At 39.0% G+C, this 16,575-nt stretch overlaps 3 protein-coding genes and 1 pseudogene across 6 annotated transcripts; 3 read left to right on the top strand and 1 right to left on the bottom strand.

Moving 5' to 3' along the window:
- The first annotated feature begins 4,277 nt into the window (after positions 1–4,277).
- LOC147275128 (uncharacterized) lies at positions 4,278–5,540 on the top strand. The gene has a single exon (XM_086228390.1). The coding sequence runs from the start codon at positions 4,278–4,280 to the stop codon at positions 5,538–5,540; it is 1,263 nt and encodes a 420-aa protein (XP_086084516.1).
- Positions 5,541–6,284: 744 nt separating this feature from the next.
- LOC147275129 (uncharacterized) lies at positions 6,285–8,280 on the top strand (annotated as a pseudogene).
- A 2,852-nt stretch (positions 8,281–11,132) lies between these two features.
- LOC147275130 (uncharacterized) lies at positions 11,133–13,097 on the top strand. 4 transcript variants are annotated; one of them, XM_086227958.1, is made up of 2 exons: positions 11,133–11,714; positions 11,760–13,097. In XM_086227958.1, exons 1-2 carry the CDS (start codon positions 11,133–11,135, stop codon positions 13,095–13,097), a joined length of 1,920 nt encoding a protein of 639 aa, XP_086084084.1. The 4 variants fall into 4 exon arrangements, with proteins under 4 accessions (XP_086084084.1, XP_086084085.1, XP_086084086.1 ...); XM_086227959.1 differs by having other exon boundaries at positions 11,769–13,097; XM_086227960.1 differs by having other exon boundaries at positions 11,133–11,620; positions 11,705–13,097.
- A 1,348-nt stretch (positions 13,098–14,445) lies between these two features.
- LOC147275131 (protein MIS12 homolog) lies at positions 14,446–16,525 on the bottom strand. The gene is made up of 7 exons (XM_086228392.1): positions 16,473–16,525; positions 16,158–16,371; positions 15,567–15,686; positions 15,227–15,322; positions 14,988–15,126; positions 14,672–14,809; positions 14,446–14,567 (listed from the first exon to the last, which is right to left on the bottom strand). Exons 1-7 carry the CDS (start codon positions 16,523–16,525, stop codon positions 14,500–14,502), a joined length of 828 nt encoding a protein of 275 aa, XP_086084518.1. The 3' UTR covers positions 14,446–14,499.
- Positions 16,526–16,575: the final 50 nt, after the last annotated feature.

Raw genomic sequence — 16,575 nt, forward strand, 5'->3', positions numbered from 1 at the left:
AAATGTCATGCCGGCCTGGGATTCTAGTTGCATACCCATTAACTATATCCTGATTTTGCATGCAGTTTCCTAGGGAGCTATTTTATAAGTATAATTGTTTTTCTCTTGATTTCCAATCTTTGCGGGCCCAAATGGATATTATTCTTGTACGTTTGCAAGTACACGTGCCTTTTTTTTTTTATAGTTATATTATTGAGTTGTGGTAATGTATAATGTCCTTCTATGTTTATACATAGCTGTATGTAAACACCTTTTTCCCGGACAATTACGTACATATGTAATGTAACACGACTATATAATTGTTTGGGTTTTGCTTTTTGCTATTAGAAACAAGATAAAGAAGAAAGCAGAAGTCGTTTTTGAGGTTTTAGCATGGGTTAGTAGGAGTCCGAAGATCGAGGAGAAGAGGAATGATCATATGGTCAAGGAGAAAGTGAAGATGAAGTTAAAACCCAAGATACCACTTGAGATTTTTTTAAAGAAAAATTGCTTAATAGAAGCTACATGATTGAAGGGATGTTAATTTGGCATCAACAGGATTTTGAATTGGTTCTTTACTTTTTGTGCATTTTATTATATTTGAGCACACACATGGGGCAATTTCAACTGTTGATATATGCGGATGAGGACTGTTGAATTTGGCCAAACTGTAAGTACTCCGGTCCAGTTCCTTTACGATATGTTACATACAAGACAAAATAATAATGTTCTCTTTGGTCGAATACAAAATAATAATGTTTAAAACAACGAAAATAAAAAGCTTTTTTGTTTAACAAGTCATTGTGTTTCTGATTGAAATGATGAAACAACTTTTTGTTGTTTTCTACTTAAGAACCGCTAATTCAAGACTTCTTTCAGTTAACAGCCATGTGTGGCTGTTGGGCTCAGTTAATGCTACGAGCGACCTCTATAGCCACACCAGATCCCAACTCAACCCTCATATATGGGACGTGGTCAAGATACCTCATGACATTAACATATATATGGGCTCTAAAGGACCTAGTAACGGTAGCAGATTACGTCTTTCACTCGCGATCTCTATTTTCCTTTTTGCTTTATAAAAGAGCAATTTAATTTCCTTGAAGTTTTATACAGCCAGCTTAATATAGGTGCAAGAAGAGCTACTTGAATATATGAAAAACCATACGCGACTTTCCTTTTGGTGGTCATTTGTTGGTGCCTGACTTTCCAACTGATTGATGAATTCAAATAGACAAAGTATCAGCTCCTAGTGTTTTCAGATATCATATTACTTTTATATATAAGAGATGTTAGATTAATGATATTTGTACAAACCTCATACAGATCAATGCCTGTAAGTAAATAGGCAGACGGCTCCAGTCTCCTTCCTCACAGTCACTTGAAAAGGCTTCAGCCCCTCCCATTACACTTATGAGAAAGTATCCGTAAGTCTTCCTCTGGTGTCAACTGGTGATCGAAAACAAGGAAATAAGTCAACATATATAGCAGAAATTATATAACATAAATCATTGATGAAGCAAAGATGAAAAAACACACATATAATAGATATATATTCTTGCCTGCACCACAGCCTAGAAAAACTACACTATGTCTAAAATAATATTCTTGCTTGATTCACAGCTTTTAAAGAACTACCCGTTCAACCCCAAACAATTTGGCCCGTGGAAATGTGGAATAAACATAAAAATACTTTCAATCGATTATGCATAATACAATTTTACGACCCTAATCACTCCAATGTAACAATGTTAAACCATATAAACATGTAACATATATACTGTAAAGGAACTGGACTGGAATACTTACAGTTTGGCCAAATGCAACAGTTCTCTCAATGCGAATATCCTCTTCCTGAGAGACATTAGGTGGACGAGTATCCGACGAGTATCCTTCTGTCCATCCTCTTTTTGACATAATGCATGGGTCTCCTTTGGCTCCTCATCATCTACAATTCCTAAAAGTTTGCTTTTTCTCTTAGTGCATGTTTCTTCCATTTCATCCCTTTCAATACCTTCTCTGAGGGCTCCTCGCTCTTTAAGCAGCTTCAGCACACATAATAAGGCTCCCCTGACTCTAAATTCATGGATAGTTCCATCGGAAACTATCCCCTCCTTATCTTCAGTGGCAGGGTATTCGTGCTCATCCATACTTTTAACTTCAATCCGTCCACCAGCCTCATCCATTATTTCTTTGAGGTTTCCTTGTTCTTTAAGCAGCTTCAAGCCTTCAGCACACCTGCTAAGTCTTTCTGACAGCAACTTCATGGATGGTTTCAATTGGACTTATCTGCTCCTTATCCCCAGTAGCACACTGTATCTTTAACTTCAGTCATCCACCACGCTCGTCCATTCTTTCTTCATAGGAAGCTTTGGGTTCTTCATCTTCTTGCATTAAAACAACTTCACTTTCAGGCTTGTGGGATTCTGAAAAAGAACAGGCAACATACAAAAGTCATTTTCTAAATTATGCATCCCATGAAAGACTTGAGAAAGCTAATAACACACGAAATTGTGATCTAGCAGCAGAATATCTAGAATTTCCACTGGTTCAGAAGGCTTGCAGAAGGTTCACAAGTGGGCACACCATCAAACATATTAAATATGCAAAAAGAAAGATAAAAAAGGCATGTGAAAAGTAGCTGGAGCAACATCACACCACCCCATGGGAAAATGGTAACTAACGAATAATCATGAATTTGCTGAAATTGGAAGATGGCTACCAGCTAACTACAAGACACTAGATGACCAATGAGACGTGCGTCTTAAAATTATAACTGTTTTGGTACACTAATTGTTTTAATTGTTTCATTTGTTTAATAAAGATTTAAATTTGTGACTTTAAATTCTTTGGGTTGTATTTTCTTCAATTATAACTGAAGTATAAGTTATATTTCATCATTTCTTAGTCATAAAAATAAATTTGGAGTATTAGAATCTAAGAAAATTGAGATTGGGTGAAGTTTGAAAAATTTGTACCCTACTTTGGGGTTAATTATCTTGAGTTTTAGAACTCCAATTTGAATGATCTTTATATGGTTGTAAAGAAGAAATGTATAACTTTAAAATGTTTTCTAAATTTGAGTGAGATTTAATAAGGTAAAAGACATGCCAAATTTGAGAAAACAAATCTAGACCTTTATTGAACAAGTGGAACAATTAGTGGATCAAAACAGAATTTAATTAATTAAAAAAGATTGTGAATCAAAATTAAACTAAATATAAAATAACTGAACTAAATCTGTAATTTCTTCTTAGGTTATTTATTTTTAAAATTATTAAATTAAATATTTGTCCTTAATAGTCAATTTACATTAAGACAAAATTGTAAATTCATAATTGATTAAATTGTAGGGGCTAAAGATTAAAAAGTTGGGTCTGGCACCCTTAATTTATTCATATAATTTTGTTTGTTTATTGGTTAATAGTATATGACCCACATTGTGAATTTAGAAAGAATTATAAAATATTGAGTTTGGACTTTGGAGTGCCAGAGATTAAATGACAGTTTTAATAGTATTATCAGAAAAGAAAATTTCCAAATTAAAAACAAAGAGAGTTGAATCCTGCTTTCTCCTAGTGGAATTCCAATTCTTTATTCAAATAGTTTGGAACTTTTAAATTTTTTTTCAAAAAATCCTACGTACATACTGTGCGGATCAACTATGTGTTTTTTTTTTTTTAATCTTCACTTGTAGATTCAGAGATCATGTGCATTTAAATTATTTTTAATGCTCTTTTGTTTCGTTTTATGAAATATGTTTCAGACCAAAAAAAAAAATTCCAAAAAATCAAATATATCGTATTCGGTAGTCGTATACTTTGTTATGTATATTAATCTTTATAGGATAATGTTATTATAATATTCTACTAGAGAATATCTTCTCAAAAAAAAAAAAAAAAAAAAAAAAGAAACTTGAATCAGACTAGAGAATATTTTCGTAAATTCAGATGAAACGGAAGAGGATACATCTTTTATACAAAATCAGGCTCCCGTTTCCAAATCTATGTCTAATTTCTGATGAACTTTTAGCGGCAGTTTAATTAATTTTAGGAGTTTAACCACTGGTAAAACTACCTATATATGAGTTTAATTAATGGTATTCTCCTTGAGGACTGGCCCTGAGTACTTGGTTAATGAGTCTATTTTGGGATTATAATTTCCTTTTTTCTTTTTCCTTTGGGATTATGATTTCCTTTGGAATTATGATTTCCTAATTCCTAAAGGATTTGTTTTAGCTAGATTGTTTATATAAGAAGGCCCCTCCTCTTTGGATTACCATATATGGTTCTTTCATAATGGCCTCCCGTAAGAAGATGGTGGCTGTTACTTCACAATGGTCTTTACCTCTTGTGTTTCTTATCCTGGATAAATTGTTGGAACCCATTGACCATGTTCGATTTGCTGCTGTTTGCAAGGAATGGCATTCCCTTACAAAGTACTATAACCATTCAACGCAACGTTGGCGTCAGCTACTTCCCATGCTCATGATTCCTAAATTAGAAGAAGCTAATACTAACGGAAGAAAGGAAAAGCAAAAAAGATTATTGCACAGCATTCCTGAAAATAAAACTTACGACGACATTCAGTTACCAATCTCTCATTATAGTGATACCTTGATCACCACGAGGTATTGTTGTAGCTGTGGCCATGGTTGGTTGGCCAAAGTAGAAAAATTTAAATGTGTTCAATGTAGAATAACTCTCCTCTATCCTTACCAAAAACAAGTAGCCATTCGTCTCCCTCTCCTGAAATGCCTCAATCGTCTAGAAGGTGACATCAAGGTTATCTTATCTGCCGATCCCACTTTGAATCCAGACAATTATGTGGTCATAGCATTCTTCGCTGAATATAAAGAATTTGCTTTCATTAGAGGAGGACAAAAGAGTTGGACTCGAATTAGTGTAATAGATAAAGGTGTTTATTGTTCATATGAAGGTGTTTTAGATGCTATTTTTTATAAAGACCAAGCCTACATAGTTGTAAGAGAGATGGGAAAAATTGTGTCGTTGAATGCCAAAAACAGCAGCGAACGGAAGCACAAAGCAAAGGTAGAGTGTACAACTGATTATACGTATAAGAAGCACAAAGCAAAGGTAGAGTGTATAACTGATTATACGGATAAAAATTGTATGCGTGCATATCTTGTGGAATCAACCAAGGGAGATATATTGCATGTTCGAAAATTTTCAACTGAACCATATCAGATGACTACTAATACCTTCTACTTCAAGGTTTATAAGTTGGTGTTCGACGACCAAACAGACAGATCCATTGTGAAACATGTTGAGATAAAAAACATTGGAGATGAGGCGATTTTCGTAAGTGATCATAGTTATTCGATGTCTGTTTTGGCTTCGAGTATTTTTGGCTGTCAACCAAATTCCATATATTACATCGACAATTATTTTCGCAAAGTACCACCAGGTCCATGTCAAATGGCCCGAGTTTTCAATTTAGATGATGGAACCACTACACAAATTTACTCTCATAAATATTCTAAGCGTGAGCGCATGGCACCTGCTGTTTGGGTTACACCATCATTTAATGGGCTGTGCTAAGTGCTACCTAGCTTCCTCCATCTCTATTACTTTTAATTTTATTTTGAACAAACTTAACTAGATTAGAGCTTAGGCTAGTAACTCCTTCCTTCTCTATTTATATGAATATATTTTGTCTCACTATATTATCAGAATTTTATTCTAGTGTGGAACCTACATATATGTTGATCTCCAGATCTCAAATAATTTTATGTGTTCTATACTCAGCTATTTGAGCCAAACTGTTGCATTGTAGTTACACCTTATTCTCACTTACTGCCTCAATAAATCAGTGAAGCAATTAATAACTAATTTGTCTTGAAATCTTCAATTAAAGTCCCATGGAACTTGACAGCATAGAAGATGCACAAGTCAATCTCCACAATTGTTATTATTATGCTTATAAAAAAGATCGATTGTCTTTATTATTATAATTTTATAGCGTTACCCTTGCCACAGCCCGCCGTAGATGAATTTCTGTGTGGGTTGTCAATCCTCTGTTCTATTGCATTTGGTTTTTTCCTTCTTTGGGACCTTGAGCTTTCCTATTTTCATCTGAAGTTCTGATCGATGTTTCTAGTTTTCACTATCTTTGTATAAAACATTAATCTATTCTATTAGTTGGATTCAAGCCCAAGCCCAAGTAACAAAACCATTATTAATTCCGAAAAAGAAAAAGAAAAAAACAGAAATCCTTGCTGCACAAGGAACGAACTCCTATAAATGAGTCATATGACTCCCCTTCAAACCTCACTCACAGCAAAGATGGCTCCTCCAGAGCTCAAACTCCCCGCTCCACCACCCCAACCTGCACCTGCTTTCCCCCTACCCCCACCACCCCTACCCCAAAGCGCTTACAAAGCCCCACCAACTCTAAACCCACTCCCAACCCAAAGCGCTTACTACAACCCACTCCAAAGCTACACATACTACAACCCACCACCCCTAAACATACCCCAAATGATCCCTTACTACAACCCACCACCCTTAAATATACCCCAAAGAGCTTTCCATACCCCACCACCTGTAAACCTAAAGATTCGCCCACTCCTACCAGTACCAGTCCTACCCCGACCCGCACCCGCTTACCCATTTAGTCGACCCCCAATGGGCTTCACCGAAAACTCTTCAGCCACCTGCCTCGACTTCTTCTTCCACGTAGTACCAGACAGCCCGGCCCACTATATCAACGAACAGCTCCCCAAGGCCTGGGCCCACGATGCCCTAACCACCCTCAAGCTCATCTGCAACCTACGGGACGTACGTGGCACTGGCAAGTCCGACAAGGAAGGCTTCTACACTGCTGCATGCGCTGTGGCTCCACCAGCACCACCCCAAAACCCTCGCCTGCAACCTCGCCTCCTTTGCCGAGTTGGGGTATTTCAAGGACCTCCCCGAGATTCTGTACCGGATTCTAGGAAAGAACCAAAAGACCGAGTGGTTAAGCGTGGGAAGATTGCGTAGGAGGAGCGCGATTCGCCGAGGACGGACACTGAAACTAGGACTCAAAGTAGGAATGGGCCAGAAACATGCAAGGACCGTAAACCGGAGGGAGCCGAAGGAGATTCGGATTATCAATAGGAACAAGGCAAAGCTCGGGTTGTCCTCGGGTGACCCGGATTACCAGTTCCTGCACGAGCGTGTTTCGGATATTTTCGCGGAGTGCTTCAAGTCCGATATGGAGAGCTTGTGTTCTAATGAACAGCACAAGAAGATAAGCCTGGCGGCCAAGTGCTGCCCTTCGCTCGACTCGTCATTCGATCGCGCCACTCTGCTCTGTGAAAGCATTGCCAGGAAGGTTTTCCCGCGAGAATCGTACCCCGAGTATGAGGGTGTCGAGGAGGCCCATTACGCGTACAGAGTCCGAGACCGGCTGAGGAAGGAGGTTTTGGTGCCGTTGAGGAAGGCCTTGGAGTTGCCTGAGGTTTATATGGGTGCCCAACACTGGGGTTTGATTCCGTACAACCGAGTGGCCTCTGTGGCCATGAAGCTTTACAAAGACAAGTTCTTGAAAGCCGGAAAGTCCACGATTGCTGCTGGTGCTCTGCTTCCGCATGAGATCATAGCCTCTCTGGATAACTGGGATGGTAGTGATGTGGCTGAGCTTCAGTGGAAGCGAATGGTCGATGACTTGTTGAAGGAAGGGAAGATGAACAACTGCTTGGCTGTGTGTGACGTGTCAGGAAGCATGGACGGGACCCCCATGGACGTGTGTGTGGCTTTGGGGCTGTTGGTGTCTGAACTCAGTGATGAGCCATGGAAAGAAAAGGTCATTACTTTCAGTCAGAATCCTCAGCTGCACTTGATACAAGGCGATTCTCTTTGGTCCAAGTGCAGTTTTGTGAGGACAATGCAATGGGGCATGAAAACAAATTTTCAAAAGGTGTTTGATTTGATTCTTAAAGTGGCGGTGAATGGGCAATTGAAGCCAGAGAATATGATAAAGAGGGTGTTTGTGTTCAGTGACATGGAGTTTGATCAAGCTTCGGTGAATAGCTGGGAGACTGATTACGAGGCAATACAGAGGAAGTTTAGGGAGATGGGGTATGAGAGTGCGGTGCCACAGATTGTGTTTTGGAATCTGAGGCACTCGAGGTCTGCGCCGGTGCCTCAAACACAACCAGGGGTGGCTCTGTTGACTGGATTCTCCAAGAATTTGCTCAACTTGTTCTTGGACAATGGTGGGGAAATTCGCCCAGACCTTACCATGGAAGCTGCCATCTCTGGCCCAGAGTATCAGAAGCTGCTTGTGCTGGATTGATGGATCATCATCATCATATTCATCTTCTGTCTATTTAATGTAAAAATTCAAATTCAAATTCAAAAAAACAGTATGAATAGGAATAAGTTGTAGTTAAATTTATGCTAGGACCTCAAGTTTATTTCCCTTTTCCCATTTTGTAGAAGGAAAAAGAAATTGAAATGAAATTGACATCATATGTCTTTCCTCCATCTCGCTCTATTGATTTCTTCATTATGGTTGTCTGTTTCTGTTTAAAATGAAATCATACGGACTGACATCAGGTGCTTTCGATGTTGATTATTTATAGCTGCTGTGGTACAATTTCATTGTCTTTTGTGCAATTGGATGATACTTAATAATTTTTCATTGTATGTAAAGGTCCATGCTGCTGCAATCATTAATTGTATGGTCTTTCCGATCATACTTGGAAAATAGAAAAGCCCTTCCTTAGTAACTTAGAATTTTCAATCTTTAAAATACATATTGCTTGTTAAGTGAATTTATAATTTGACCTATATTGCAGGGTTTCTGTGAATTCTATCTCAAGTATATTGCTGCCGCTATGAAACTAAGCATAACCTTTATCTGGTTATGTTGCTTTTGGCTATGCTGTCTTGGTGTCATAAAGAAATTTTATTGCTTGAATTTAGAACTTGTCAAAAGGATAAATAAAAAAAAGCAGCAGAAAATGAGTGTTTCTGCTGTCTCCTTTCTTCATTTTTCTTATATATCAATTTCTTAGTATGAACACCTCAATCACAATCCACTAGTTCAATGAATGGTACATCCATGAAAATACTATAATTGCCTGCCCTTCCTTCATTACTGAGCTTTTCAGATGTTAAAGTTTCACGAGAGGGCATCATCTTTGATATCTGTAGTAGAACCCTCTCATGAAAAAAATAAAGTAATGTGTTTCCTGACTTTTGGATATCCTGTTTCCATAGGTCTGATGTATCTAGTGTTCTGTTCCTCCATTGATAGTGCACTCCGGTTTCTACTATTTCCATGATATATACTGTCTGGGGTTGTCAAATGTTGTAAAATTTGCTGATATAGGGCCACTTATACAAATCGTCTAGGTTTTGCAATTGGAACCTGTCCATGTGTAGGAGTTGAATATGATGACATTGTCTTGTTCTGTTCAGTTGCAGACTAACTGTAACTCATCTTACTGCAGTTTCAAATTTTTCTGGTTTGCTTTTCTTGTTTCTCTCTCAACTCACCAAAGAACCTCCATTTTTATTGAACTACAACTTGTTTGCACCTTGCCACCTACAGTCTTTCCTCTCTATCTTTTTTAGTGTTGATGCAAAAATTCAATCAATGGTGAGATGCTCCACCAGCTCCGCTCTAGGATGCCTGCCACAGTTAAAGAGAAGGGATACAAAAGGTGGTACCGGACCTTGTCAAGGAAGCAGCCATCTCTGGCAAAGAGTATCATACGTTGGTTGGGCTGGATTGACAATAATCATGATTCATGCATGATCTGTTTTTATTGAAATCATGTGTTTTTGCTCCATCTCTGTTGATTTCTGCCATTTGGTTGTCTATGTTTTATCAGAATGAAATCATACAGATGTGTGTGGGAACACAAGTAAATATGATGTTTCTCTATCCTTCACATAGTTTGTTTATGTCATTGTCAAGAGAAGCAAACATTCCACATAGTTTAAGTTTGATATGTTGTCAATGAATTTTTCTCTCATTTTCTCCGGATTTTTAGGATCAGGTGCTAACTAATATACAGATAAGATAATTGATAGGACAGGTGTCGATCAAACATTACATTAGGACATAAGAGCAAGAAGAACAGAGGAGGCAGATCTTCCTTGCTGCAGCAAGTGGATCATTCAAATTAATACTAGGATGTTGAACTTGCTCTTAGTCCTTTCCTAGGTACATAATTACATATATGGAAAAATGTTCTTGCAAACCAGATCAAAATGAAATCTTGCTCATGTTTGTTGTTTTCAGTCAATCTTGAAATGAACATGCATGCTTCCTAGATTTAACAGAAGCGAGAACTTTTGCAATGTGCTTGAAAACCATTCCAGACAAATTCTACTTGCATTCAGAGAGTTCATACTAAAGAAGTGGTAAGGGGTAGGATTAATTTGTTATCTCCCTTACCCCAAGGAAAAAAAAGGAGAGGTACTAACTGTGGAGCCAGAAAGTTACTAAAATTATGCCGTTGAAAAAACAACAATGTCAATTTGACTGAGTAGAATGGGAAAAGATTTGGAACTACCTAAAAGCATGACTTGTGCACAGCTGCAAAACTGATTGAATCATACATGGAGTTCACATTGTTTTCATATTGGCTACTAATTCTTGAAATCATCCAATTTCGCATGAGAAAAGCCTGCAAAAATACATATTATCCTGTAACACAAACATAGAAATATTAAATTCAACTCGGAAGATCACTACTTGAACATGAACATGCTATAGCTGTCACCCTTGCCACAAATCACAATCCGCCATACATGAATCTCTAGGTGGGTTGCCAATTTTATACAAAATAAGAAAAATTAGAAAAAAAAAATGCAGAGAAAAATCTTTGAGTCAATTACAATTTACAAATACAATTCTTAATTCCGACAAAAAAAATAGAGAAAACAAATATAATTCCTAGCTAATAGTCGGTGGAATTACCAAGCCCAACCCAAGAATAAAATTAAAATCATTAATCGTAAAAGAAAAAGGAATCTTGGTGCCCAAGTAACGAGCTCATATAAATGAGCATGTAAGTATGTAACGCCCCTTCACACCTCACTATTCCATCAGATCGAACCACTGCAAGCCCTCTCACTCATCGCTTCTCAAATCAAACCCAATTCTTCACAAGTTTTTAACTCTGAACAACAATGGCTCCTCCAAGTCTTCTTGGTCCTCCAGAGCTCAACCAGCCCGCCCCACCACCCCAACCCAAACCCGCACCCGCTTCCAGCGACCCATTCTTTGATGACACAACAATGAGTCGACCCCCAATGGGATTCACCGAGAACTCTTCAGCCACCTTCCTCTCCTCCGGTAACCCCTGCCTGGACTTTTTCTTCCACGTGGTACCGGACACTAAGGCCGACTATATCAACGAACAGCTCCTCAAGGCCTGGGCCCACAACCCCCTAACCACCCTCAAGCTCATCTGCAACCTACGCGGCGTACGTGGCACCGGAAAGTCCGACAAGGAAGGCTTCTATACGGCGGCGATTTGGCTCCACAAGAACCACCCCAAAACCCTTGCCTGCAACCTCGCGTCCTTTGCCGAATTCGGGTACTTCAAGGACCTGCCGGAGCTTCTGTACCGGCTTCTGGAAGGCCAAGACGTCAGGAAGAACCAAAAGAGCGAGTGGTTAAGCAGAAAAGGCGACATGGGACGATTGAAGCGTAGGAGGGCGGGTCCTCGGCCACGAGAAATTGGACAGAAACGTAAAAGGGACGGAAGGGTGGCCCGTGACCCGAAAACCAAAACGAAAATCTATTGGAAGGAGTCGAGAAAGGTTCGGGTAATGAAGGCAGCGGAGAGGGCAAAATTGGAAAAGGAAAAGGCCAGCGCGGCGAGGTTGGAGACGAGGATTGCGATGGCGAAGAAGGCTCTTGGGAGGTATACGCTTGATCCGGATTACCGATTCCTGCACGAGCGGGTTTCGGATCTTTTTTCGGAGTGCTTGAAGTCCGATATGGAGAACTTGAGGTCTAGTAAGCTCAAGAAAATAAGCCTGGTGGCGAAGTGGTGCCCTTCGCTCGACTCCTCGTTCGATCGGGCCACTCTGTTATGTGAAAGCATTGCGAGGAAGGTTTATCCGCGAGAATCGTACCCGGAATATGAGGGCGTTGAGGACGCGCATTACGCGTACAGAGTTCGAGACCGGCTGAGGAAGGAGGTTTTGGTGCCGTTGAGGAAGGTGCTGGAGTTGCCTGAGGTTTATATGAGTGCCCAACAGTGGGGTTTGATTCCGTACAACCGGGTGGCCTCTGTGGCCATGAAGCTTTACAAAGACAAGTTCTTGAAGCACGATCAAGAGAGGTTTAACAAGTATTTGGAGGACGTGGAAGCCGGCAAGTCCACAATTGCTGCTGGTGCTCTGCTTCCGCATGAGATCATACACTCTCTGGAAGATGGGGATGGTGGGCAAGTGGCTGAGCTTCAGTGGAAGAGAATGGTGGATGACATGTTGAAGGAAGGGAAGATGAACAACTGCTTGGCTGTGTGTGACGTGTCAGGAAGCATGGACGGGACCCCCATGGACGTGTGTGTGGCTTTGGGGCTGTTGGTGTCTGAACTGAGTGAAGAGCCGTGGAAGGGAAAGGTCATAACTTTCAGTGAGAGGCCTGAGCTGCACTTGATTGAAGGCGATGATCTTGAGTCCAAGTGCGAGTTTGTGAAGAGAATGGAATGGGGCGGCAACACTGATTTTCAAAAGGTATTTGATTTGATTCTTAATGTGGCGGTGAATGGGAAATTGAAGCCAGAGAATATGATAAAGAGGGTGTTTGTGTTCAGCGACATGGAGTTTGATGAGGCTTCGGGGAGAAATGCTTGGGACTCTGCTTCGGAGAATAGCTGGGAGACTGATTATGAGGCTATACAGAGGAAGTTTAAGGAGAAGGGGTATGGGGATGTGGTGCCACAGATTGTGTTTTGGAATCTGAGGGACTCCAGGTCTACGCCGGCGCCTCAAACACAACCAGGGGTGGCGCTGCTCAGTGGCTTCTCCAAGAATTTGCTCAAGTTGTTCTTGGATAATGATGGGGAAGTTCGCCCCGACCTTACAATGGAAGCTGCCATCTCTGGTCCAGAGTATCACAAGCTCATTGTGCTCGATTGATTGATCATCATCATTCATCTGTCTTAATTCTTCTTCTTTCATGTTTTTTTTAAAAACAAAGTATGAATAGGATTTAGTTGTACTTCTTTTTAAGCTAGGCCCTGAACTTAATTTCTGTTCTTCCAATTTGTACAAGGAAAAATAAGTGAAATGAAAATCAAATCATATCCTTTTTTTTTTTTTTTTGGCTCTACCTATCTGTTGCATATTATTTGCCATTCTTTTACTAAATATCTGTTACATATCATTTGTCATTCTTTTACTAAACATCTCTGTCTGTGTGTGTATATTTATTTATTTGAAGACCTCATACGATCCATCTTCGGTGACCCTCATTAACCTTTGTTGTCTTTTGAAATTTAAACAAAAATTTCTAAGATCCCCACTCCACCGCTCTCAATCTTAGGTACATTGTTGACAGCGGTTTATTCTCTCTCATCTCATTCGTCCTCTGAATGTGTAGTTGAAAAAGCTTGTTTTGAATAACTTACGCGATTACCTTAATTATCGATCGCTTACCCAGTGTAGTTATCATATTGATCGCTTACCTTGCTATTTCTTACAACGATCTATTGAGCCTCTTCTGAGCATGAGTCGTATTGTTTTAATGAACAAACGATTTGGAGTTTAGGAACTAAATATATAGATATGAAGGCGGGGCTGCTGTAGGAGCTCTTGAGCTTCGTGAGTCTACAAGTACTTCAACCCCAAGGAGTGGGGTGAACAGAATGGTCAGGCAACTATAGTCTATACTCGCGATTCTGGGCATACCTTAATTGGTAAATACACTCTTATAGCTCTTCATCAAACAAATCAGTGACATATTGACATGCATGTTGGTTTTGAAAAAACTGGTGGTGGAGGACCCTAGCTATGTGGGTACTTTTGATGGTAGCTATAGTCCTCCAATGTGAAGGTCCTCATGCATGCATGTTGGTTTTGTAAATTTAAATGTCAGTAACTGATGAAATAAAAATTTGTGCCAGAATAATGCTATACTTACCACATTGTTATACCATCTCACGTGTCATTATTTTATTGGATAGAGTTTTTGTTTTCTTTTTTGGGTTTTTATTTTTATTTTTTAGTATCCAATGTATGAATGCCATGTAAGTTGCCACATAAGATGGTATGAAATTATGATATAAAAATGTGGTATATCTAGCACTAAGTTTGTGCCAAGTACAAATTTCAGCAGTCGTATAATTATAATGTCTAATACATTGAACTTACTAACTAGGTTCTCAGCAAAGCCCCATAGGGATGCCTATAGGAGATGATAGGTCAAACTTTAATCATTTAAATAGACAACCACAATGTCAATTTGACTGAATAGAATGGGAAAAGACCCGCAACTACCTAAGAGCACAACTTGTGTATTGCAAGACTGACGGAATCATACCTAAAGTTCACATGGTTTCATATTGGCTACAAATTCTTGAAGATCTTCCAACTTCACATCAGAGAAGCCTGCAAAATACATTGTCTTTTAACAAACATAGAAATTCAACACACCGCAGATTAATTTAACTTGCAAGATCACTAATTGAACATGAACATTCTATAACTGTTACCCTTGCCACAATCTGCCATAGAGGAATCTCTGTGTGGGTTGTAAATCCTATCTGTTTTGTTGCATTTGGTTTCTTCCTTCTTTCCAGCCTTCAGCTTCCCTATTTTCATCCGAAGTTCTGAGGCTGTTTTCACCATCTCTGTATAAAACAATAAGCTACTCAAAGTTTTGTCTTTTAAGATATTCAACAAAATATATGAAAAGAAATACCTTCATAAAGCTGAATCCAAGTTTGCTAATATTGAGCGTTACAAATGGATGCTAAAGCCCTCTAAAATTAAAGAAAACCTATTTGGAGGGCCTGTTCAGTTTTTTACCTTGGAACATCTCATGAAAAGAGTTTTGGTCATATAATTGCAATGTCTCATTGACAAGCGCAGAAAAGCGATCACTGGAAGCAGACTGTCGTTCTAATGATTGGAGCTCTCGGTTCAGTGCAGCAGACTCCTTACCAACCTGTAATCATGCTTCCATTAAAAGATAAGTTATCAAGAATCAAGACATTTACAATTTCATGCAAACAGAAGATTCTTGCAACTTGTAGTTTTGCATTTACCTTAGTAAGGTTGCTCCTCAGCAAATCCAACTGGGCATCCAGATCTGGATCACAGACTGCATTTTGACATATAGTACTGTCGACAGGCGATTCATCCTAAAAAGTGATTTTAATAATTATATTATACAGGATTTATAGAATGGAAAAGTAATTAGTTCTTAAATCATCAAGCAGCATAGTGCTTTCACACTTTATTTCTTCTAATCTACACACTCTGCAACACAGTACGCACATACAAATTATTCCTCTTACAATGGGAGTGTGGAGAAAACTGAATTGAAAGCATCAATCTTGCAAAGCGAGGATGACTAAAAACATCAGTAATCTGAGAAAAACATACATTTTTGGGCAGCACGAACCCCTCAGGAACTACAAAACAGTGGTTAAGGCAGTACTGCTCCCACATAGCCAGCCGCTTATCAAGATTTGATTGAACCATTTTTCGAATGAGATCAATGCCCTAAAGAACAAGAACCAAAAAAGTAAATTAATATCTAGATCCGAGCAAGGATTTAAAAAGAATACATTGCACCTTCCTTGTTAAGTTAGAGTGAGAACAATTATAATCCTCAACCATTTCTTTTCTTTGAACTTCTATGCCAAAAACGATATTGGATGGAGAACTTCATGTGTCAGCTTAAAGACAATATAGAGGGCCTAGAGGCAACCCTTGATCATTCATCATCCATCTTCATCCCCATCCACTAGCTAAGACTTCTTTTATTTAATTAATTGATGATTATCTAGTTTTCTTTTCTTTTATCTTGTTCTTAGCGTTGTATATTGTTTATTTAGATTGAAGTTGTTTATTTATTAATTTGCAATTTTCTGTAATTACGTACTTTTCTCTGTTAATCCCAACGTCTTACATTTAAATACGGTCCATATGGAGCTAGCTATAAAAGCCCATTTAATTGTGGGCTTAATGCACCTTTATGGTGGATCCCCCAGGGCCTATGAGGCTATCCACCCATTTATTAAATTCCTCCTGCACACAATAGTAGAGATTAGAACAAGCTAAACAGTGAGCTTTTGCAATCTCCAGCATTAGAAAGAGGTATTGGGTCTGACTCTTCATGGAATAGGTAGTGGGACACCCAGACATTGCTGAAGCCTGAACTGAAAATATCCTAGCTGCATCACAACTACAGAGAATGCTTCCAGAAACATAAATGATAAAAGGTTCATAACTTACATTTGCTTGAAGAAAAATTGACAGGTGGAAGGAATTTTAATCAATACCTACCTCCTTGTTCTCACATTCTTCGCAAGTCCCACATTCTCCGCAAGCCCGGCCATCTTTAGGAGGGTAAGCCTCGATGACTTCACATTGCATTTTGTCATTCAGT

The sequence above is a fragment of the Dryas octopetala genome, chromosome 9 (genome assembly GCF_963921425.1).
Source record: "Dryas octopetala chromosome 9, drDryOcto1.1, whole genome shotgun sequence".
In the NCBI taxonomy this organism is placed as follows: domain Eukaryota; kingdom Viridiplantae; phylum Streptophyta; class Magnoliopsida; order Rosales; family Rosaceae; genus Dryas; species Dryas octopetala.